Source organism: Sorex fumeus, unplaced genomic scaffold, assembly GCF_029834395.1.
Source record: "Sorex fumeus unplaced genomic scaffold, SorFum_2.1 ptg000037l, whole genome shotgun sequence".
Classification (NCBI taxonomy): domain Eukaryota; kingdom Metazoa; phylum Chordata; class Mammalia; order Eulipotyphla; family Soricidae; genus Sorex; species Sorex fumeus.
This window is the reverse complement of record NW_026606094.1, coordinates 38,036,274-38,055,368: the sequence shown is the minus strand read 5'-3', so window position 1 is coordinate 38,055,368 and position 19,095 is coordinate 38,036,274. Positions and strand designations below refer to the sequence as shown.

The 19,095-nt window shown below is 36.5% G+C and overlaps 2 protein-coding genes across 2 annotated transcripts in view; one reads left to right on the top strand and one right to left on the bottom strand.

Moving 5' to 3' along the window:
* The window catches only part of GRM3 (glutamate metabotropic receptor 3), a 242,985-nt gene that overhangs the window by 133,631 nt on the left and 90,259 nt on the right, over positions 1-19,095 (bottom strand). The gene's annotated exons all lie outside the window — the stretch shown is intronic.
* The window catches only part of LOC130027669 (translation initiation factor IF-2-like), a 125,105-nt gene continuing 113,499 nt past the window's right edge, over positions 7,490-19,095 (top strand). The window contains exon 1 of the mRNA XM_056118517.1: positions 7,490-7,573. Coding sequence (XP_055974492.1) covers positions 7,490-7,573 — 84 coding nt within the window. The remainder of the gene's footprint in view (positions 7,574-19,095) is intronic.

Below are 19,095 nucleotides of genomic sequence, written 5' to 3'. Positions count from 1 at the left end.
CAATGGACTGAGTAGGGGGAATAATAAGGGAACATTGGTGGAGGATGGTGGACACTTGGTGGTTGTGAGGTGTGGTATTTCTGTACATCAAACCATAAACTTAGCACTATTATAAAGACGTGATCAAAAAGATATATCCTGCCACAGATGCGGGGTGGGGTGTGGGGGATGGGGTGGGGGTGATGGGAGGGACACTGGAATAGGTGGTGGTGGAGAATGGGCACTGATGAAAGGATGAATACTTGATCATTATATGACTAAAACATAAGCACAAAAGTTTGTAAGTCTGTAATTGTACTTCACGGTGATTCATTAAAAAAATAATAATAAATTAAAAATAAAAGACATGATCAAAGTATAATGAGTGTGGCTAATTGAAAAATAATATATTTAAGATATTGCTTTCTAATTATATTAAAGTCTGGATATACAAAGACTTCTCTTCTCTATCCTTTTGTTGGATACAGATTGATCTCTGTCTCTAGCCCATAGCAAATACCAGGGTTTCTTAAACTTTTTCAAAGTGTGACCCTTTTTTGACCAAGAACTTTTAAAAAATTACATGGCCCCATATGACATAGCCACTCACAGTTTAAGAAGCTCAGCCATAAACAAAAATATTCCTTAGTAGGGATCTTATGCAGTAATAAAGCATCCCTTAGCAAACCATAGTTTAAGAAACTAAGACCTAAACAACAAAAACATCCCTTAGCAAGTATCCTAAGACTGAGTTGGGAGTTGGCACCATATCTGACTATGCTTAGGGTTTACTCCTGGCTCGAAGCTCAGGTATTTCTCCTGGAAGTGCTCAGGGGTTTATATGTAGTACGGAGGATCAAATATGGGTCTGTTTTATGCAAGACAAATGGTTTATCCACTGTACTATCTCTCTAGCTCTGAATTTTTGGAAAATAAATATCCTGGGCCCTATTTCTTGTGAATTTGATGAAAACCATCTGGGGTAGTGACCAATAACATAGTTATAAACCTTCTAATATGAATTTATATTTGGGAACAACTGGTATCATTTGCTCTTCTAAAGTTAAAGGTATAGCTACGGACCCAGATGCAGGAATTAACTTGTTTTATGTAGGGAAACAACTATGCTGAGCCAAAACTGAAACTCAGATTTTCTGTCTGCCACTTTGGTGCATTTTCAACACTTTCCTCAAAGATAAAGTAGCTGGCTAAAATTATTAGTTTAATTTCTGTACCACGTGTTCTTGAGTCACTATATAGTTTGTTCACCTCTGCCTTATAAAACAATCTTTAAAAATTTTTTTCATAGAAGTGAAATTTTTGTATGCTTTCATGAGAACTTTTTGTAGAAAAGGATTAAAAGTACCATTTTTGCAAGGGTGGTGGGAACACTGGGATATGGGTATGTGATGGACAGTTTCTCTTTGCCTGACTGCCAAGGACAATGAGTACATATACATGTTTCTTCTTTCTTGTGCCTGAAAAGGTTGAATTAGATACAAACTGTGCAAGTTGATTTTTCATCTCCAGCTGACATGCTCACAATATACTAAAGAATAGACTTCTACAGCGGAAAAGAAATAAGATGAAAATCATTTTTATCACTCTGGAAGGATGATGGACAGATCAATTAACTTCAGTTTGAAATGAGTGAAATCAACAAGTTGGTAGTCCTTGAAAAGGGCTTTTTTCTGAGTTTCGAAGTCTTTAGGGAGCTATCAGGTTAATTTTTTTGAAATAACCCAGGAGTTTTATTTTGGTTATGGTATTGGGCATAACACCCTGTGGATCACACATTCAAGGCATTTGATTCTTTCTGAGTCACATTCCAGTCCCTTATGCTCCTTTTGTAAATACTGGATGTGTTCTTTCACTGAATCAACACTTGGTCTGCCTCTGCCATAATTTTTCTCTTAAATCTTCAACAATTTATTGAAATTTCCTAGAAACATTTTTTGGGGGAGGGGTGTGAATCCAGTTGGTTTGGGGTGACAAATATTTCTCAGAAAATTGATTCTGAATAGGCAGAGGGATTTATCTTTTTATTCTACTTAGATCTTATTTCATGTTCCCCCCCCCCCCCCCTTCACTGGCAAGAGTACTTGCTCTTTGAAAGAACTGCTTTTCTTAAAAAACTTCTTTTAATCTCCAGATTATGAGATCATGTGTCTTTTGCAGAAGAAATTGCTCTAAGGGAAGTTTTCATTTCTTCAAAAAGTAAATTGAACTGATGCAATGGTTAGCAGGTCTTATTAACTGCCTCTCCTGCTGTTACTCACTTCATAATTGAGAATTAATTTCCTTTTAATTTTTCAAGTTTCTCATTTGTACTTTGTTTATGATTTTCTCTATCTTCTTTTTTGTTTGGTTTCGGATCATGTCTGGTTGTGCCAAGGATCTGGGCTTTGAGGTCACTCCTCAAGGTGCTCAGGGAACCATGGTAGGGATCAAACTAAGTATCCCCACATGCATTTCAGATTTTTGTGCCATCTACTGGCCTTCAGTTGGTTGCTTTTCCCTAATGGATACTTAGTTGCTTTTCTCTTAATTATAAATTCTCTTACTTTACATTTGGTTTACTGAAATTTAATCATCCCTCTAGGCATTTTACTTAGAGTTTTGTATGTGTTGTTTTGGAATTAATTTAAGCTTTTTATAAATGATAATACCAAATTTATTTTTTTTTGAGGGACCAAATCTGGCAATGCTCAGGGCTTTCTCTTGGCTCTATGCTCAGGGATCACTCCTGATAGTGCTAGGGCCATGCTGGGAATTGAACTGGGGTGAGAGGCAAGGGCCTTATCCCTGTACTATCGTTCTGGTCCAATACCTAATATTTTAATGCTCACAATTATGTTCAGTACATTTTGGTAACACAGACATTATTTTACTATTCCAACTTTATAAATAAGAAAAATAAGGAAAGAAATGGGAATATGTTATGTTGCCAAAGTAGAAATGGTTAAATATTTAATACCATGTCGGAAGTGCTAAGCTTACTTTTCCTATACACATTTTTGGTCCTGATTTTACTTTTACCGGAGTTCAAGAGGTGCATGCAGGCTGTCTTAGTTCAAGTTATTAAAGGAGCACAATCATAGTCACCTGAAAATCTGCTAAAAATAAAATCCCCAGGCTCCACCCTCAGTATTTCTATTTAAGGAGATTTGGACTGGGCTCTGGAATTTGCATTTTCAACAGGTTCCCAGCTGCTGTGTATGTTTCAGGTCCTTATGGTACTTGGTTTAGTTAAACAAAACTAACCTCCAGATAAAGACGCTTCTATTTATCTAATTCCACCCAAGTATGACAAGTTAATATCTAATGACAGTTGGTTAACGAAATCCTTTTCTTATTTTTTTGCTTCCTAGAGACACACTTTAGAATTTTTTCTTTTAACTTTCTTAAGACTGCTGTGGTGGCAGCTTCAGAACAAAGCTGCTTCTTTATGTTTAAGTGATGCCTTTGACTGAATGGGCCACAGATAGAAGTTCCAAAAGCTGGGGCTATTGATTATTCCTGGTCTGTGATTGGCACAACAATCAAAACCTATCACTTGGAAAAAAAAAACTATCACTTGGAGTGACGTTTCTAATCTTAATGGTTCAAGAATTACAGGCTGCTGTTCTGTAAGCTGAATAATTTTTTAGCTCTCTTGTTATGGCTATTAGTTAAGCTGTATATTTATGGGTAGCATAATTATCATTAGCAAGTGATAATTTACCAAAGCCTGTTCATTTTTTTTTTATTTCAGATCATTAATCATCCTTAGTTGGCAGTTTTGTTGTGTTTTTTTTTAAAAAAAAAAAAACAGAACCAGTTATTCTGAGCTCACTGTTACGTGTTGTTTGTTGGAAGAATATTGAATTGATAACAGTTGAATGGTTTATAATGTGAAGTGTGCAAGAAATAAGAGAATCAAAGATTAAAAGTTGCTCCTATATTTCCAACTATACGATATATGCATAGGATAAACAGTGTTAGTATGAGAGGAGGGAAAAGATGCCAAAGGGGCATCTCAGAATGAAAGGGCCTTATTTACCTCCTTGAAAAAACATTATTTCCCTGACTTATTTATACTCCCATAACCTAAAAAATATGGGGTTAGGAAATGGTGTTATGATAATAGTAGGTGTATTCTGTAACTCCTTGTAAATTCTGTTCTAGACCCAGGCTTATTAAACTGTGGATATGCAACCCCATAAACACAGGGGTAATAAACTGGAAATAGCAAACACTCATTAAAATCACTATGAGCAAAAAAATAAAAATTAACTATGCAATGAATCTGAAGAGTTTTTTACAGTGCTTTTGCCTTTTTGATTTTCTTGGGTGATAAGAAATTATTAGTTGAAAAAGTCTAAGATGCCCTAAAATGGGACCAAAGGGTAGTAGAGAGGTTGTTACTTGTTTTTCATGTGGTTATTCCTGTTTCTATCCTGACACTGAATATAGGAACCCTAGCACCTCCTGTAGTGATCCCTGAGCACTGTAGCCCTCAAACAAAACAAAATAGAAAAGAATCTCTTTTCTTGGCTACTTTTTAGTAATATGAATCAATAGATTATAAGGCCTTTGATGATAATTTCAAATTCACCCTAATGACTGCTACATCAAGAGACTACATTTGGAGTGAATATGATTTAGGCATAGTAACTTATAAAGTATATGATCTTGGACAAGCTATGTAACTTCTCTGGGGGTCAGTTTACTCATTTGTAAAATGAGGAAAAAACTTGCTTCACAAGGAAGTTGTGAAAATGATGTGAAGATGATATTTAGTAGTAGGTAGATGATGTATAAGAAACAGAGTCTGGCTTTACATTTGATGCTCAAGTTCTGATGCTCATAATTCAGCACTGCATCTCCCTTCATAAAATATGAGTCTTTCTCACACAGAATGTTTTTCTCACAGTGTCATGAATATGGCATTTTATTTTCCTTGACCTTGCCAAAAATCTCTCATGCATTTTACTTTCTGAGCTTGTTGAACTCTTTGGAAGTAGGAATCTCTCAGTTTAGTTCTATTTTCTGTTCTTTTTGGGAGCAAAGGGTTCAAATGTAGAAGGGAAATGACTGAAGATACAGAGTCAGAGATCACTAAATCACTAACAACTAACCCTGTGATCTCCATCTATTCCTTTGGTGCACCCCTGAGCTTTCCATGATGCTAAGTACATGGCTCCTTCCTGCCCTAGCTCCTCACCATGCAACCAGAAACAGCAATTGCACTGCCACAGTGCTGTCTACAAAATGCTTCGAGTGGTATGAAAATTCTGAACCCAGGGAATGCTCTCATGTCGAATCTGAAAAAAAAAAACCCATCTAGATAGCAGGGAGAATGAGCACCACAGATTTTATACAGAGCTAAGTGGGGCATGCTGAAATCATAATGAGAGTATTTATCCTTCCCTTCTGCCAGCTTATAGATTGATAGATTGGCCAATGCTGACTGTTTCATTAAGGATTTACCATGATATTTCATTTTCTTTTCTTCAATAGCTCCTCTAAAGCTCATACTTATTTTCTATTATGGCTTGCCCCTGCAAAGGCTGTTTGAACCCCTATTAACCATCAGCAAAGCTGCCCCCTTGATGTATTTCTTCAGCTCTCTGTTGAAAATAAATGTGTCACAAAGAATATTTTTATAAGATGCTGAGAAATGCTCTTTGAAGGCACACAAAGTAAACTATGGTAAAACGAAGCTCCTATTGAAAAGCAGCTATTTACCATATTTACTAATAATCATCCCCGTGGCGTATTTGATATGGCAAAAACAGTAACAAGTCTCACAATGGAGATGTTACTGGTGTCTGCTCGAGCAAGTCGATGAACAACGGGAGGACAGTGCTACAATGCTACTAATAATTAAAACATCAAGGTCCTCAGTACTGGCCTTTCAATTGCCGGGTACTGTGCTATTTCATACATTGCTTTATACTATATACATCACAGGTCACACCTCTGTGGCAGGTCATTGTTAATCCTGTTGTGCAAGTAGAGCAGTTAATGTTGAGATTGACTCTGTTAATGCCAGAGGAGCACAGAATGAAAAGCCTGGACCTAGGCTAGAGCTTTGTTCTATATCTGATTGTGTCCTTTGGCAAGGAAAATAAGTTTAAAATATTTTGTCATCTTTAAAACCCACACTAGTGTCTTGCTGTGAGGGTTAAACTTGACAATAACTGTGAGGTGTTAAACCTAGGACTTGTTTTTTTTATTTTTATTTATTTATTTATTTATTTTTGCTTTTTTGGGTCACACCCAGCCATGAACAGGAGTTACTCCTGGTTCATGCACTCAGAAATCTCTCCTGGCAGTGCTCGGGGGACCATATGGGATGCTGGGAATCGAACCTGAGTCTGCCTCGTGCAAGGCAAACACCCTACCTGCTGTGCTATTGCTCCAGCCCCTGTTTTTTTAAAATCACTTACTGATTTATTAATTTTTTGGTTTGTTTTTGGGCCACACCTGCTGAGCTCAAATTACTTTTGGTTCAGCACTTAGGACTTACTCCTGGTGGTGCATGGGGGATCATACAGGTTTTGGGAATTGAACCCTGGCCAACCATATACAAGGCAAACATCTTACCCACTGTAAATCTCTCTCTAGCTCCTAGAAAGTAATTGAACATTAGTTGTCACCTCTAATTTCCTTCTGTGTTTTTTCCTTCTCCCTTTGGGGACACATTCAGTAGTGTTCAGGGATTACTCTTTGTTCAGGGTTCATTCTTGAAAGTGCTGGGGTGCAAATTCCTGTCCCAGGGAATTGAACCAGGGTTAACTATATGCAAGGCAGTCAATTTACTTCCTATACTATCTCTTTGGGCTGGAGCAATAGCACAGTGGGTAAGGCATTTGCCTTGCTCGTGGCCAACAAGGCCGACCCAAGTTTGATTCCTTCGCCCCTCTCGGAGAGCCTGGCAAGCTACTGAGAGTATCATGCCCACAAGGCAAAGCCTGGCAAGCTCCCCATGATGTATTTGATATGCCAAACACAGTAACAACAAGTCTCACAATGAAGACATTACTGGTTCCACTCAAGCAAATCGATGAACAATGGGAGGACAGTACTACTATCTCTTTGGTCATAATATATGGTTTTCATGTTGAGTTTTTGACTGTTCCCAATCATATTTTCTATTTTTTCCCCTCTGGGCCACACATTCACTGGTGCTCAGGACTTAGACCTGACTTTGCGCTCAGGAATTACTTCTGATAAATGTCTAGGGACTTTAAGGGGTGCCTGGGAAGGGACCTTGGTCAGGTGCCTGAAGGCAAGCACTTTACTTGCAGTGCTGTCTGTTTGTCCCCCTTCTCATTATTTATGGGTCCTTGTAACAGTAATGTAGGAATTCTTGCAAAAATAGTAAAAATGTGTGTTTTCTGAAAAGCCTGTTGGAAGAGTTTTATTAGATATGGGGTCAATTTTAAATAGTCACATTCAAATTTGGGGTTCAAATGTGAAAAAGATCACATTTTTTTTCAGCTTTCGAGATTTAACTCAAACAATGGAAGATGGTCAAAATGTGATTTGCATAAACTTCCCCATGGGCTCATTTCCAAGGTCTTTTACCTTTGTGTTTGAACTGAAGGTAAGTATAGGTACCTCATAATGTGTGTGTGTGTGTGTGTGTGTGTGTGTGTGTGTGTGTGTGTGTGTGTGTGCAGAGCAGTATATAAAAAAGTACCTGGGTCTCAGGGTTGGAGAGATACTACAGAAAATAAGGTGATTGCCTTTCATGCAGCAGATCCAGGTTCTATCCCTGGCATCCCTTATGGTCTTCCAAGCACCATCAGGAGTAATTACTGAGTCCAGAACCAGGAGTAACCCCTGAGCATTGCTTGGTGTGACCCTCAACCCCCCACCCCAAAAAAGTATGTGAATCTCCTTTTGTTATGACTGGTAGGCTTAAACATTGATCAAAAATACCCAAGTGGAACCAGCTTGAGCAAAATAAAATTTTGTTTTACTTATTGGGACAATATCTTTTTGAGAGTCTATATTCTACATAAGAAAACAAACAAACAAGCAAAAACTACAGATATGTTTTTTGGCATTGGCTCAGACTAAATTGAGGAAGGACTCCTTGGCTCCTATTTAATGCATTTGTTCCACCACCTGCAAGAAGAATGAACTATCACATGTCTCTGCTTCACCCTCTATTTTTTCCTCCTTTGCTAACCAGCCAGCCCATGAAGCTCTTCACACAATTCCCGTAAGAACAAGCAGGCACCACCAGATTCCCATTCTCCACTCCCACCTCCCCTGAGATTTATCACATATCTTTTATCATCATCTAAATTTTCATATCAGTTAGGAAGCAAATAGAATTTGCAGCTTAATTTAGCTCACAGATTTTTCAAACATAATGAAAATGATAAGCTACTAAGACCTGCAGGTTTGTTATGGTTCTGGTAATAGTAATTAATATATAGCCATGAGCAAGCCTAACTCTCCTACCAAAAAAACAAAAGCATCTAATTTCCTCATCTATATAGACTGTTTAATTCCTGTTCTGCTTCTGAAAAATGCTTTGGTGATGGGTATATGGTGTTATGGTGTATGGAGTTTTTTTTGAAGAAATTGTAAAGGGGCTGAAGGGATAGCATGGTGAGGAAAGCATTTGCCTTGCACATGGCTGACTTGGGTAATCCCCAGTACCCCATATGGTATTCAAGTCCACTGGAGTGATCGCTCAGTGTAGAATCAAGAGTAAGTTCTAAGCACCACTTTGGTGTGACTTAAAAACAAAACACAAACAAACAAAAAAGAAATTACAAAGTACTCTGTAGGGGTACTATAACTATTTTTATATAAAATATTGTGAACATTAGGATTGTTTCAATGTTTTACATAAAATGATGTAAACATAAAATAAGATTGTAATTTCTTACTATATTACAAGAGATTTGTTTTTATTTATAAGAACCAGAGAAATATTCAAAACAAACTGATGGCTCTATTTGAATCTTACATTTATTGCTTACTTGTAATATGGACCTGCAATTCAATGAATTCCATGATTTGGTTTCAAAATCAATAAATCTTGAGAAATAATGTTTACTTTGCAGAGTATTATGAGAACCAAATGAGTGCTTGCAAATTTGGCACTGAAAATGTAATAACTAATAATATTTGAAAGATTTGCTACCAGTCAGGTATTTTTAGCATTTGAAGTTGCACACAAGTAGGCAAATATTTAAAATTGTAGATGAGAGACAAACTTAATATTAAAATAGAAGCCATGGCCAATTTGGGGTCAGATCAAACATTTTTAAAGCATATTGCTAACCAGCAATATTTTTTGCTTTATCTACAGAATTTCTAATTATGTGTGACATCTAAAAGAAGAATTCTTTATACTGGGAGTACATGTACAGAATCATGTAGTGATTTGGTTGCGGTGTTATTCTTCACTGAATGAGGATGGATACCTGAAGAAACAGCAGAATAGCAGTGGCTAGATCATGCCATCATCGACCACTTCTATTGACTCTTTCCACTTTTTTTTTTTTGCTTTTTGGGTCAGACACGGCAATGCACAGGGGTTACTCTGCGCTCAGGAATTACCCCTGGCGTGCTCAGGGGACCATATGGGATGCTGGGAATCGAACCCAGGTCAGCCGCGTGCAAGGCAAATGCCCTATCCGCTGTGCTATTGCTCCAGCCCCCTTGACTTTTTCCACTTTAAAAGTTCTTCTTCAAATCCCTGTGGTATCTGATAGACTAAGTCAATCCATTCCATTTAAATTTTTTTATTCATCCTCATATGTGAGTAAAGAAAGTCTTTCCTCCTGCTCCATTAGTTCCCAACCCTCAAAGCATTTGAACAAAAAGCGTGGGACCATTAACTCTAGTAAAGATGATAAGTTTTCACACATATTAATTTGAGGAAGTCATCTATATTTTCCACAGTAAGAGGAAAGTATAGTGGAAGAAAATGGAGGTTGCATATGAAAAAAAACCAAAACATGTGACTCATTTTAAGTCAATGTGTTTGTTGATGGAGGATCATTCAAGGAGGGGGAGAAAGCAAGGAGGCTTTGGAGAAAGATATACAAATAAAAATGAGAGAAGAGAATAAACACAGTGGTAAAGAAAAAGAGTATGATGAGAGAAATATCGCTGAATATTCCAAACTTGTAGAGAAGGAAAATACATCTGTAGTGTGTCCATGTTCCTATGTAGAATGATGTTGTTAGAGAACTTTCTTCAATAATGAAGCTGCCTGCAGAGAGATGTCCTATGTGACATTTATGGAAATACAGATTCTTTTTCTTTGCTAATCAATATTTGTGCTATCTAACCCTAACATATCTGTGAAGAGACTAATGGCTTATGACTAATTTCATGTTATTAGTGGACAGAAAGATAGAGGAGAGATGGAATCTGAAAGTAATTTCAAAATTTCCCTTTACTCCATAGTTTCAGATGGCAGTATTGTTAACAAGTTGCATAACTGGAATATTTAGTGCTTCCACTCGCCTGGCACGGCTCCTAGAAAAGAAACTGATTCAATAATAAAATGGCCCTGTCAATGAACAACAGGGATGATGGAGGAATTAAAGGTCTAAAAAATATACATGCTACATAATTAATGCTGCACTGGATTTCAACCCATCTTTGAATAATCCTTGGTCAGTTAGCAATTAGAGAGAATCTTAGGACTAAATGTAAAACTATTAAGTTGCCACATTCTGTGAAACTTGCCAGTTAACATAGAAAATCCTTCCATTCTCTTGCCCCTTCCTTTTCTATTCCTTCCCTTCCTTTCATAAATACTTTATTTCAGAAAAACTGATACTTATTTTCTTGCTCAGGAAGGAAGGAATTATATAACTTTGCCAAGTCCTGCAAAGTCCTATTTCTTAATTATTCAGACCAACTCTTTGAAGTCCTTTATAAAATCCAATGTTTGTCCATTCCTAAATTTTTATCATGGATCCATCTTTTCTGGAATTAGATACTTCCCATCACCTAAATTAGTCAGATGTGTTGCTTACAAAATGAAGAAAAACAAGATGCTGAAGTCCATCATATTCAAACTCAGCTCTTATTATCTCACTCTTCCCATGGAGTCTCTTTTATGTACTCTTCTACCTCACATTTCTGTTTTCATACAAATTTGGATCCCAGTGAAACTGCTGGAATCTGTGAAACTGATTTAGAACACTCCAGGCCCCTACTTTTGCAGAGTGGTGCTAGATATTAATTTACCTATATAGATATTCTGTGAAATTAATAGCAAATTTCTTTCTTCAATGACCCTTAATTTTTATAATCTAGCTCCCTTATTGAGCTACTATTTACCTTCCCTTAACCACAAGTGACCATTGGAAGGATCTTGAATTGTTTTGCCTTCTTTTTATTCTAATTTGTATAATAACTTGGCAGAGTTTTAGTATCTTTCTCATAGAACTTGGGTGATCATGAAATTAGTGCATAACTATTGCATTGCATATCACATAGTAAATATTCAATAATATAGGCTATTGCTTTTGTTTTTGTTCTTAATATGATATGTTGTATATATTGAACTCTGTGTGGTCTCTAAATTAAATTTTTCTGCTTGGATTCACACCTGAATTTGCCATACTTGTTGAACATTAACAACTGCCACTATAATCAGGTTAATTTCCCTAGAGTTAATTCTAATCTTCCTGAAACTTTTCCTCTTGTTTAGTTTGAATTGGCCTCCTATTTAAATTGGTCATGGATGAATCTCGATATTATACAAGTTAGGTATTTCTGTTCTCCCTTCCTTTAGTAGCGATAACTGAGGGTTGCACACACTTAAATGAGTGCTAATATATGTCGTCTCTATGTGTTTCACTCGGCGGGTAGGCGCTTGCCTTGCAAGTAGCTGTTCCCATGTTCAGTCCCCGATACCATTTAATCATGGCAATTGCATACATTCTTGCCATACTCACTAAGGATTGTCATGGTTTTCATAAACATAATTTGTAGGGTCTAAATTTTGGTCATGCTCATGGGTGAAGTGTTTGCATGTCTGAAGTTGGGGTGCTAGCTGAGTGATGCATGCTTTAGTTGTGCTGCTCACACATACCAAGTGTGTCCAGACATCACACATTGTTGTGGGTAAGTCACAAACTGAAGTCTGAACCACACTTAGTATATGTGAGAGATACCAGGCATCAAACTCATGGCTTCATGCTTAAAAAGCAGGCAGGCATCTGAGTCACCCCTTAAATCCTAACATTTTTATTCCATTTCTTTTGGTGGGGGGAGCAGGGGTCATATTCAGCTGTGCTCAGTTCTTGCTCCTGGTTCTATGCTTAGAGACCACTCCTGGTAGTGCTTGGAGCACTCTCTGTGGTGCTGAGTAACCAGGGTGCAAAGCAAATGCCTTATCCTCTCTACTATCTCTCTAGCACTGACATTTCTATTCTTCAGGCACTTAGTACATATAGACTTAAAGCATATCTTTTTTCCCCATTCATTTCTTTACTTAATTGTAGGCTCCTATGGCCAGAAAGCTTGTTAAATATATATGTATATATATATGGAAGTTCCACAATGTATATTTTAAGCAGTGAAATATTGTACATACAAAATATAATACAAATTTAAAAATAAATATAATAGAAATTTAAGTCAGTTTAGCTATTATAAATGAGTGTTAATATTTACAACATGGGTGCACATAAATTGCTGATCCTCAATGTCTTAGAAAATGCATTTAACTAACTTTAACAAACACATTGATTACCTGCTATGGTGTAGCCAAAATACTAAAGTTAGGTGTTAATACATAAAAACTAAGTCATTACCCTTGATCACATAAAATTAAAAAATAGAAACAAACCCCAAAATGCATGAATCCAAAACTTAAATTGCATTCATATTGCCAGTCTCTTAATTGCTGTTTGAATATCTATAGTGTTTCCTGTGAGGAATTGAAGTATAATTAAACTGTGGAATGTGACATAGAAATTCACTATCAAGGTACTTATACTATAGTGTAAAATGTGCAGTTATTCCTTTAGGTTTACAAATCTATATTCTGCTGTACCTGTGAAATAAGTATAGCAAGTCCAATTAAATTATGTTTCAGATGATAAATAATGATTAGAAGGTTGGGTAATGTTCAAGATCAGATAATGCGCAAAATAATATAATAAAAAGTTTGAATGCAGATATTTACAATGTTAAATAATCAGAACATGAAGTTAAAACGTAAAATTAACATTTGTTTTATTTTGTGAGTGTTGTGCAGTTACAATGCCACAAGTGATCTCAAAGGATTTCTTTTTTTTTTTTTTTTGGTAACAATAGTTACAGTAAATGCAGAACAAAAAGGTTTAAAAAGTTTAAAAAGTAAAAACAAAAACTGTATATTGCTATTCAGAATGAACCATTCTTTTAAAATATCTAAAATTTTGAAATTGTTGGACTGAAGTTGGTCTAAAAAATATTAAAGTTTAATTGTTTTGAAAGTTATTTTGGGAATGTACTTATACATACACACAAAATGTATGTTCAAAAAATATTTAAGGTTTTGTCCTTTCTGTCAACTTTTTCAGAAAGTTGGAGATTTCTAAATATAAGGGAGTTATATAGAAATAATGTGATTACTTAAAAGCTACTCTTTCATATGAAAATGCACAAACTAAATTAAATGGTGTAGTGCTAGAAAAAAATGTGCTCCAGGGAAATAGGAAATAGGTAAATATTCCTTCCAATAAATCTCATTACACATTTTTTTTTTAATTTATTTTTTTGCTTTTTGGCTCACACCCGGTGGGTTGATGCACAGGGGTTACTCCTGGTTCTCTACTGAAGAATTACTCCTGGCAGTGCTCAGGGGACCATATGGGATGCTGGAAATCGAACCTGGGTTAGCCTCATGCAAGGCAAAAGTTCTACCCGCTGTGTATCGCTCCAGCCCCTCATTATATTTTTTAAATAGCTTTCCACTATGTCAACCATTTACATCTTTAGAGTGATTAATATGTGTTCATTTATCAACAGAATAAATTGTTGATCTTTTATGATCAAAGCAATAGTGAAAACTTTGATGAGATACTCTTTTCTAGGTGGCTGGTGGAAATGTTATTTTATGCAATGTGTATAAATGACTTTATTCAAAATTTTTAGCAAATTTTTTATTATATCTAAAAAATTTAGATATATTATATACATGTTTATAGGGAATTAAAGCTTTTAAAAAATTAAATCCAAGATATGAACCACATGAACAAATTGCTTCCTTACAACTAAAATGGATAGAATTTACCATTTAGAAATATTAATTTTACTAACATGGATTTATTTGTTTTATATTTTTTAATTTTTAAAAATTGAATCACAGTAGGTACACAGTTCCAAGATTGTTCACTATTGGGTTTGTTATATAGTTCCAACATCCATCCCTTCACCAATGTATATTTCCCACCACTTTTTCTTCCACCTAATTGCCCCCTCCCCCATACACATCTGCCTGCTTCTGTGGCAGGACATTTTCTTCTCTTTCTCCCTTTCCCTCTCTCTTCCTTCCTCCCTCTCCGCTTTTGGGCATTGTATGGTTTGCAATACAGATACTGAGTGGTTATCATGTATATCCCTAAGTTTATCTTGTATATCCCTTTGCCTACTTTCAACACTCAGTTCCTGTCCAGAGTTATCATTTCTATTATTGTCACACTGGTCCCTTCTCTATCTTTTTTTTTTTTTTTTTTTTTTTGCTTTTTGGGTCATACCCGGCGATGCTCAGGGATTACTCCTGGCTCATGCACTCAGGAATTGCTCCTGGTGGTGCTCGGGGGACCATATGGGATGCTGGGAATCGAACCTGTGTCGGCCATGTTGGCTGCATGCAAGGCAAATGCCGTACCCACTGTGCCATCGCTCCAGCCCCCCTTCTCTATCTTAACTGCCCTTTGGTACCCGCACCCCCAGCCCCCCCCCCACACACACTGTGGCAAGCTTCCCACTAATTGGGCCATTTTTCTATAAAGTGCTAGATAGAATATGCACTAGGTTTTGCAGATATACATGGTATCTGTTACTGCTGCTTGACTCTGCAGTGGTAGTGCAGAAGTAGCAATTGATAATACACAAACGAAAGGGTGCAGCTGTGTCCCAATAAAGCTTTTGAAACAAGAATAGTGGTAAGACTCAATATGATCTACAGGTGAAAGTTTCCTGATTTCATTGCTTTGCATTCTCACACACATGTGTGAGAGACCAAAAATCAGTAACTTATTATAAAATCTTTCTTCTAGATTTCTTCCATTGTTCCTATTTCTGGCTTAACTTTAGATTCATATATATGAATATATATATTAATATATAATATAGAAAATATAAATATATAATATATTATATTAAATATGTAATATATATACATATATATTAAATACTTTTATGTTCAATGCCACAGTGCATCAAACATCATACTAAATAAAATGTGGCAAGAAGGAGAGAAGGAGTTATTTCTCTCAAGAGCCTCATAGCTGGGCAGGAGAGATAGTACAGGGGTTAAGAGACCTATACATGCATTCCACCCAGTTTCAGTGCTGGTCCCTCAAGCACCAAACCATGTGGGGAGTGATCCCTGGGCACACCTCCCCAACCCCTCCCACAAAACAGATCTTTATTAGCTCATGAGGAAGATAAGTAAATGCAGATGCACTGTAATAAGTACTATAAAGCATATGTACATATTTAACAGGCAGAGAACCTTTAACTTCCTTAAATGATGATGAAGAAATTACTGAAAAACATGTCTTTAAGGGGAGCCAGAGTGATAGTATAGTGAGTAGGACACTTGCCTTGCATATGACCACCAGGGTTTGATCCCCAGCATCCCCTATGATTCCCCTGGGCACTGCCAGGAGTAGTTCCTGAGTATTGAGCTAAGAGTAATCCCTGAGCACCATAAGGTGTAGCCCCAAAATGAAGAAATGTATAAAACTTCAAGGACTGATGAGAATTAAGCCAAAGAAAGCAGGGAATTGAGACTGGCACACATCAAAAAGAATAAGAACAACCCATGCTGGCTTGGATTGCGGGGAGAAAGGGAATCTCATTAATTGTTGGTGGGAGTGCCGACTGGTACAGTTTTTTTGGAAAACAACATGAGCATTCCTCAAAAAACTAGAAACTGAGCTTCCATATGATTCAGCAACACTGTTTCTGGGAATATGTCCTGGGGGTGCAAAAAAGCAAAGTAGAAATGACATCTGCACCTGCATGTTCATTGCAGCATTGTTCACAATAGCCAGAATCTGGAAACAACCTGAGTACCTGAGGACAGATGACTGGTTAAAGAAACTTTGGTATATCTACATAAATGTAATACTATAAAGCTGTTAGAAAAGATGAAGTTATGAAATTTGCTTATAAATGGTTGATCATGGAGAGTATCATGCTAAGTGAAATGAGTCAGAAAGAGAGGGACAAAAGAATGACTGCACTTATTTGTGGAATATAAAATAATGTAATATGAGACTAACACCCAAGGACAGTAGAAAAAAGGGCCAGGAATATTGCTCCATTGCTGGAAGCCTGTCTCATGAGCTGGAGAAGAATGCAGATGTAATAGAGAAGGGATCACTAAGTCAATGATGGTTGGAGGGATCGCTCAGGATTGGAGATGTGTGCTGAAAGTAGAAAAAGGACCAAACATAATGGCTTCTTAGCATCTGTATTGCAAACCAGAAAGCCCCAAATAGAGAAAGAATATGAAGGAAAGTATCTGTCATAGAGGCAGAAGGTGGGTTGGGGTGTGGGTAGCAGGAGGGATACTGTGGACATTGGTGGTAGAAAATGTGCACTGGTGGAGGGATGGGTGTTCAATCATTGTATGACTGCAATTCAATCATTAAAGCTTGCAATTATATCTCATTTTGATTAGATTTTTTAAAAAAGGAAAGCAGGGGATGAACATATGTGAAAGGGGATTGAAGTGGCAGTGAGAAACCAGGCCTTACAAGGCACCAAAACATATTTTAAAATATGTTTCCAAAGAACTTGCTTTTCACTTAAAAGCTAGAAGAAATGGTTAAACTGGCTAAAATAATGTCTTCCATAAAAACTTTCTACAAAAATCCTGTGAATCTATTTGTGTCTTTCTTGTGCTATAGCACCTTCTGTCTTGTGTTATAATTATCTTGCACTTGTCTTCCTCCTGTATAGTTAATTTAATTTTCCTAGAAAAGGGAACTCTGATTTTGTCAAATTTGTATTCTCTCCTAATATCTAAGTCTTACCACTGACTGAGTCTTAGGACCTCGTTTGCTGCCTTGGATCCCACTCAGTTTTGCTTTGCCTATTTCAATCAAGACCAGACTTTGAAACAGACACTTAGTTTTCCATTTTCATTTTATTCCTTATTCCCAGTACTTAGATATGCCCCAAATGTGTAGTTATGGCTCCAGAATGATGAATATAAATAAAAGTTACACTGTGGTATAAAAAAGAAGACTATTTTAAAATGCAGTACATTTCCAGTTTAGGTGCTGAGAGAGAATGTAAACCATTCACTAATGTATAAGTTCTGAGATTTGGCTTTAAAAGTGTTCTTAAGTACTAAGATTTTAAATTATGTGCTTAAAAATTTTATTTGAGATGAGGAAGAAGAGAGAAAAATTATCCTTTTAGAGTCCTGTTCTATATTATCATAGCGAATATATATGTTGACATACACTGTAATGGAATGTCATTAGGGGAAATCATGGAGGAAAAGGCTAATGATCAGAAGACCTTAATGTTGTACTGGTGCTTCAACACATGTTGGCTGAGCGCAAGGCAAGTGCTCTATCATCTGTAATAGCGCTCTGACCCCAAGGCTATAGGTATTAACTGGGAGATTTTAGACTATCACATCAAGGCCTAAGCACCTCTAATACCTATAACCTTTGCTTAACACTTAAGAATAACACTAAGTACAGGTAAGATCACTTGATAAGTGAAGATGTCTAGGTTCCATCTTTATTTCATCAAGTTACTTAAATAATTACCTTATGAAAGGAGAAGTTGGATAATACTCTGACCTGTCACCACACAAATTCTCTTAATAGTATAGTTTTTCAGTGATGCAACTACAAAAGTCCAAACCTAGCACAGAGTCTGGCAGAGAATAATGCACACTGGCTGAAGGTTAAGTTGATTAGGCTTTTGCAAAGGATTCAACACTGGCCATTCTACAGTGCATTTTATCAGCTAGGATATTGTTAGAAATAGACTTTTAGGTCCTTTTCTCAGGTCTTTTGAATTAGAATCAGCATTTTTAACAATATCCCAGGTGTTCCTAATGCAAATTAGAAACTGAGCAACATTGCTTTAACTTACTTTGATACTAAACCAGCCATTCAATGGTTATGCTAGTTGCCACTGAATTCTCAATATGTTTCTGTTGCAAAACTTGACCGGCTCCCAAGAAAATGATTCTCTAGCATGGAAATTGTTTCTTCAAGTAAGTCTTGGTGGAAACTAGAAAGATAGACAATATGGGTTCTGTAAACTTGTGGCTCCATTCTGTGCTAATGAAAATTAAATTCTACTGTTAGTGCCTTTCCTGAAAAATAATTTCCTAAGTCCTGGGAAATCTCACTGAGCAATTTCTCAACAAGAAAAAAGCATATTTTATATATATATATATACATACATATATATTGTGTGTATATAAATATATATGTATATATATATATATATATTACTTGTAAAGGAAATCAGCAACCACTCTGCCTTTTTTATGTTAAGTGGGTAGATAGGATAAATCTAATCTGTTTATCTGGGTATTCTCTTGATATAGTTGTTACAAAACACAAATGATCTGTCCAGTCCTGTGAAATAATGACCAAAGCATCTCTTCAAGAATGTCCAGGAAAAAAATGTTTTTTTCTCCTTAGATTTGCCTCATTAATAGTTAATGAGCCTGCAGTGCAGCTCTATAATTGGAAACACATATGATTTAAAAGTCATTTGTTACCCACCACACACACTCTTTGACACAGATATTGCACTATGCATCAGCCAGGAGGGTTCGACAAACTAGTACAGTACAGTATGAGTTATGCTTCCCAGCAATCAGATGAGCGTGAGCACATAGCCCGGGAACAGAGTGAAAACAACAACTCAGAGGAGAGA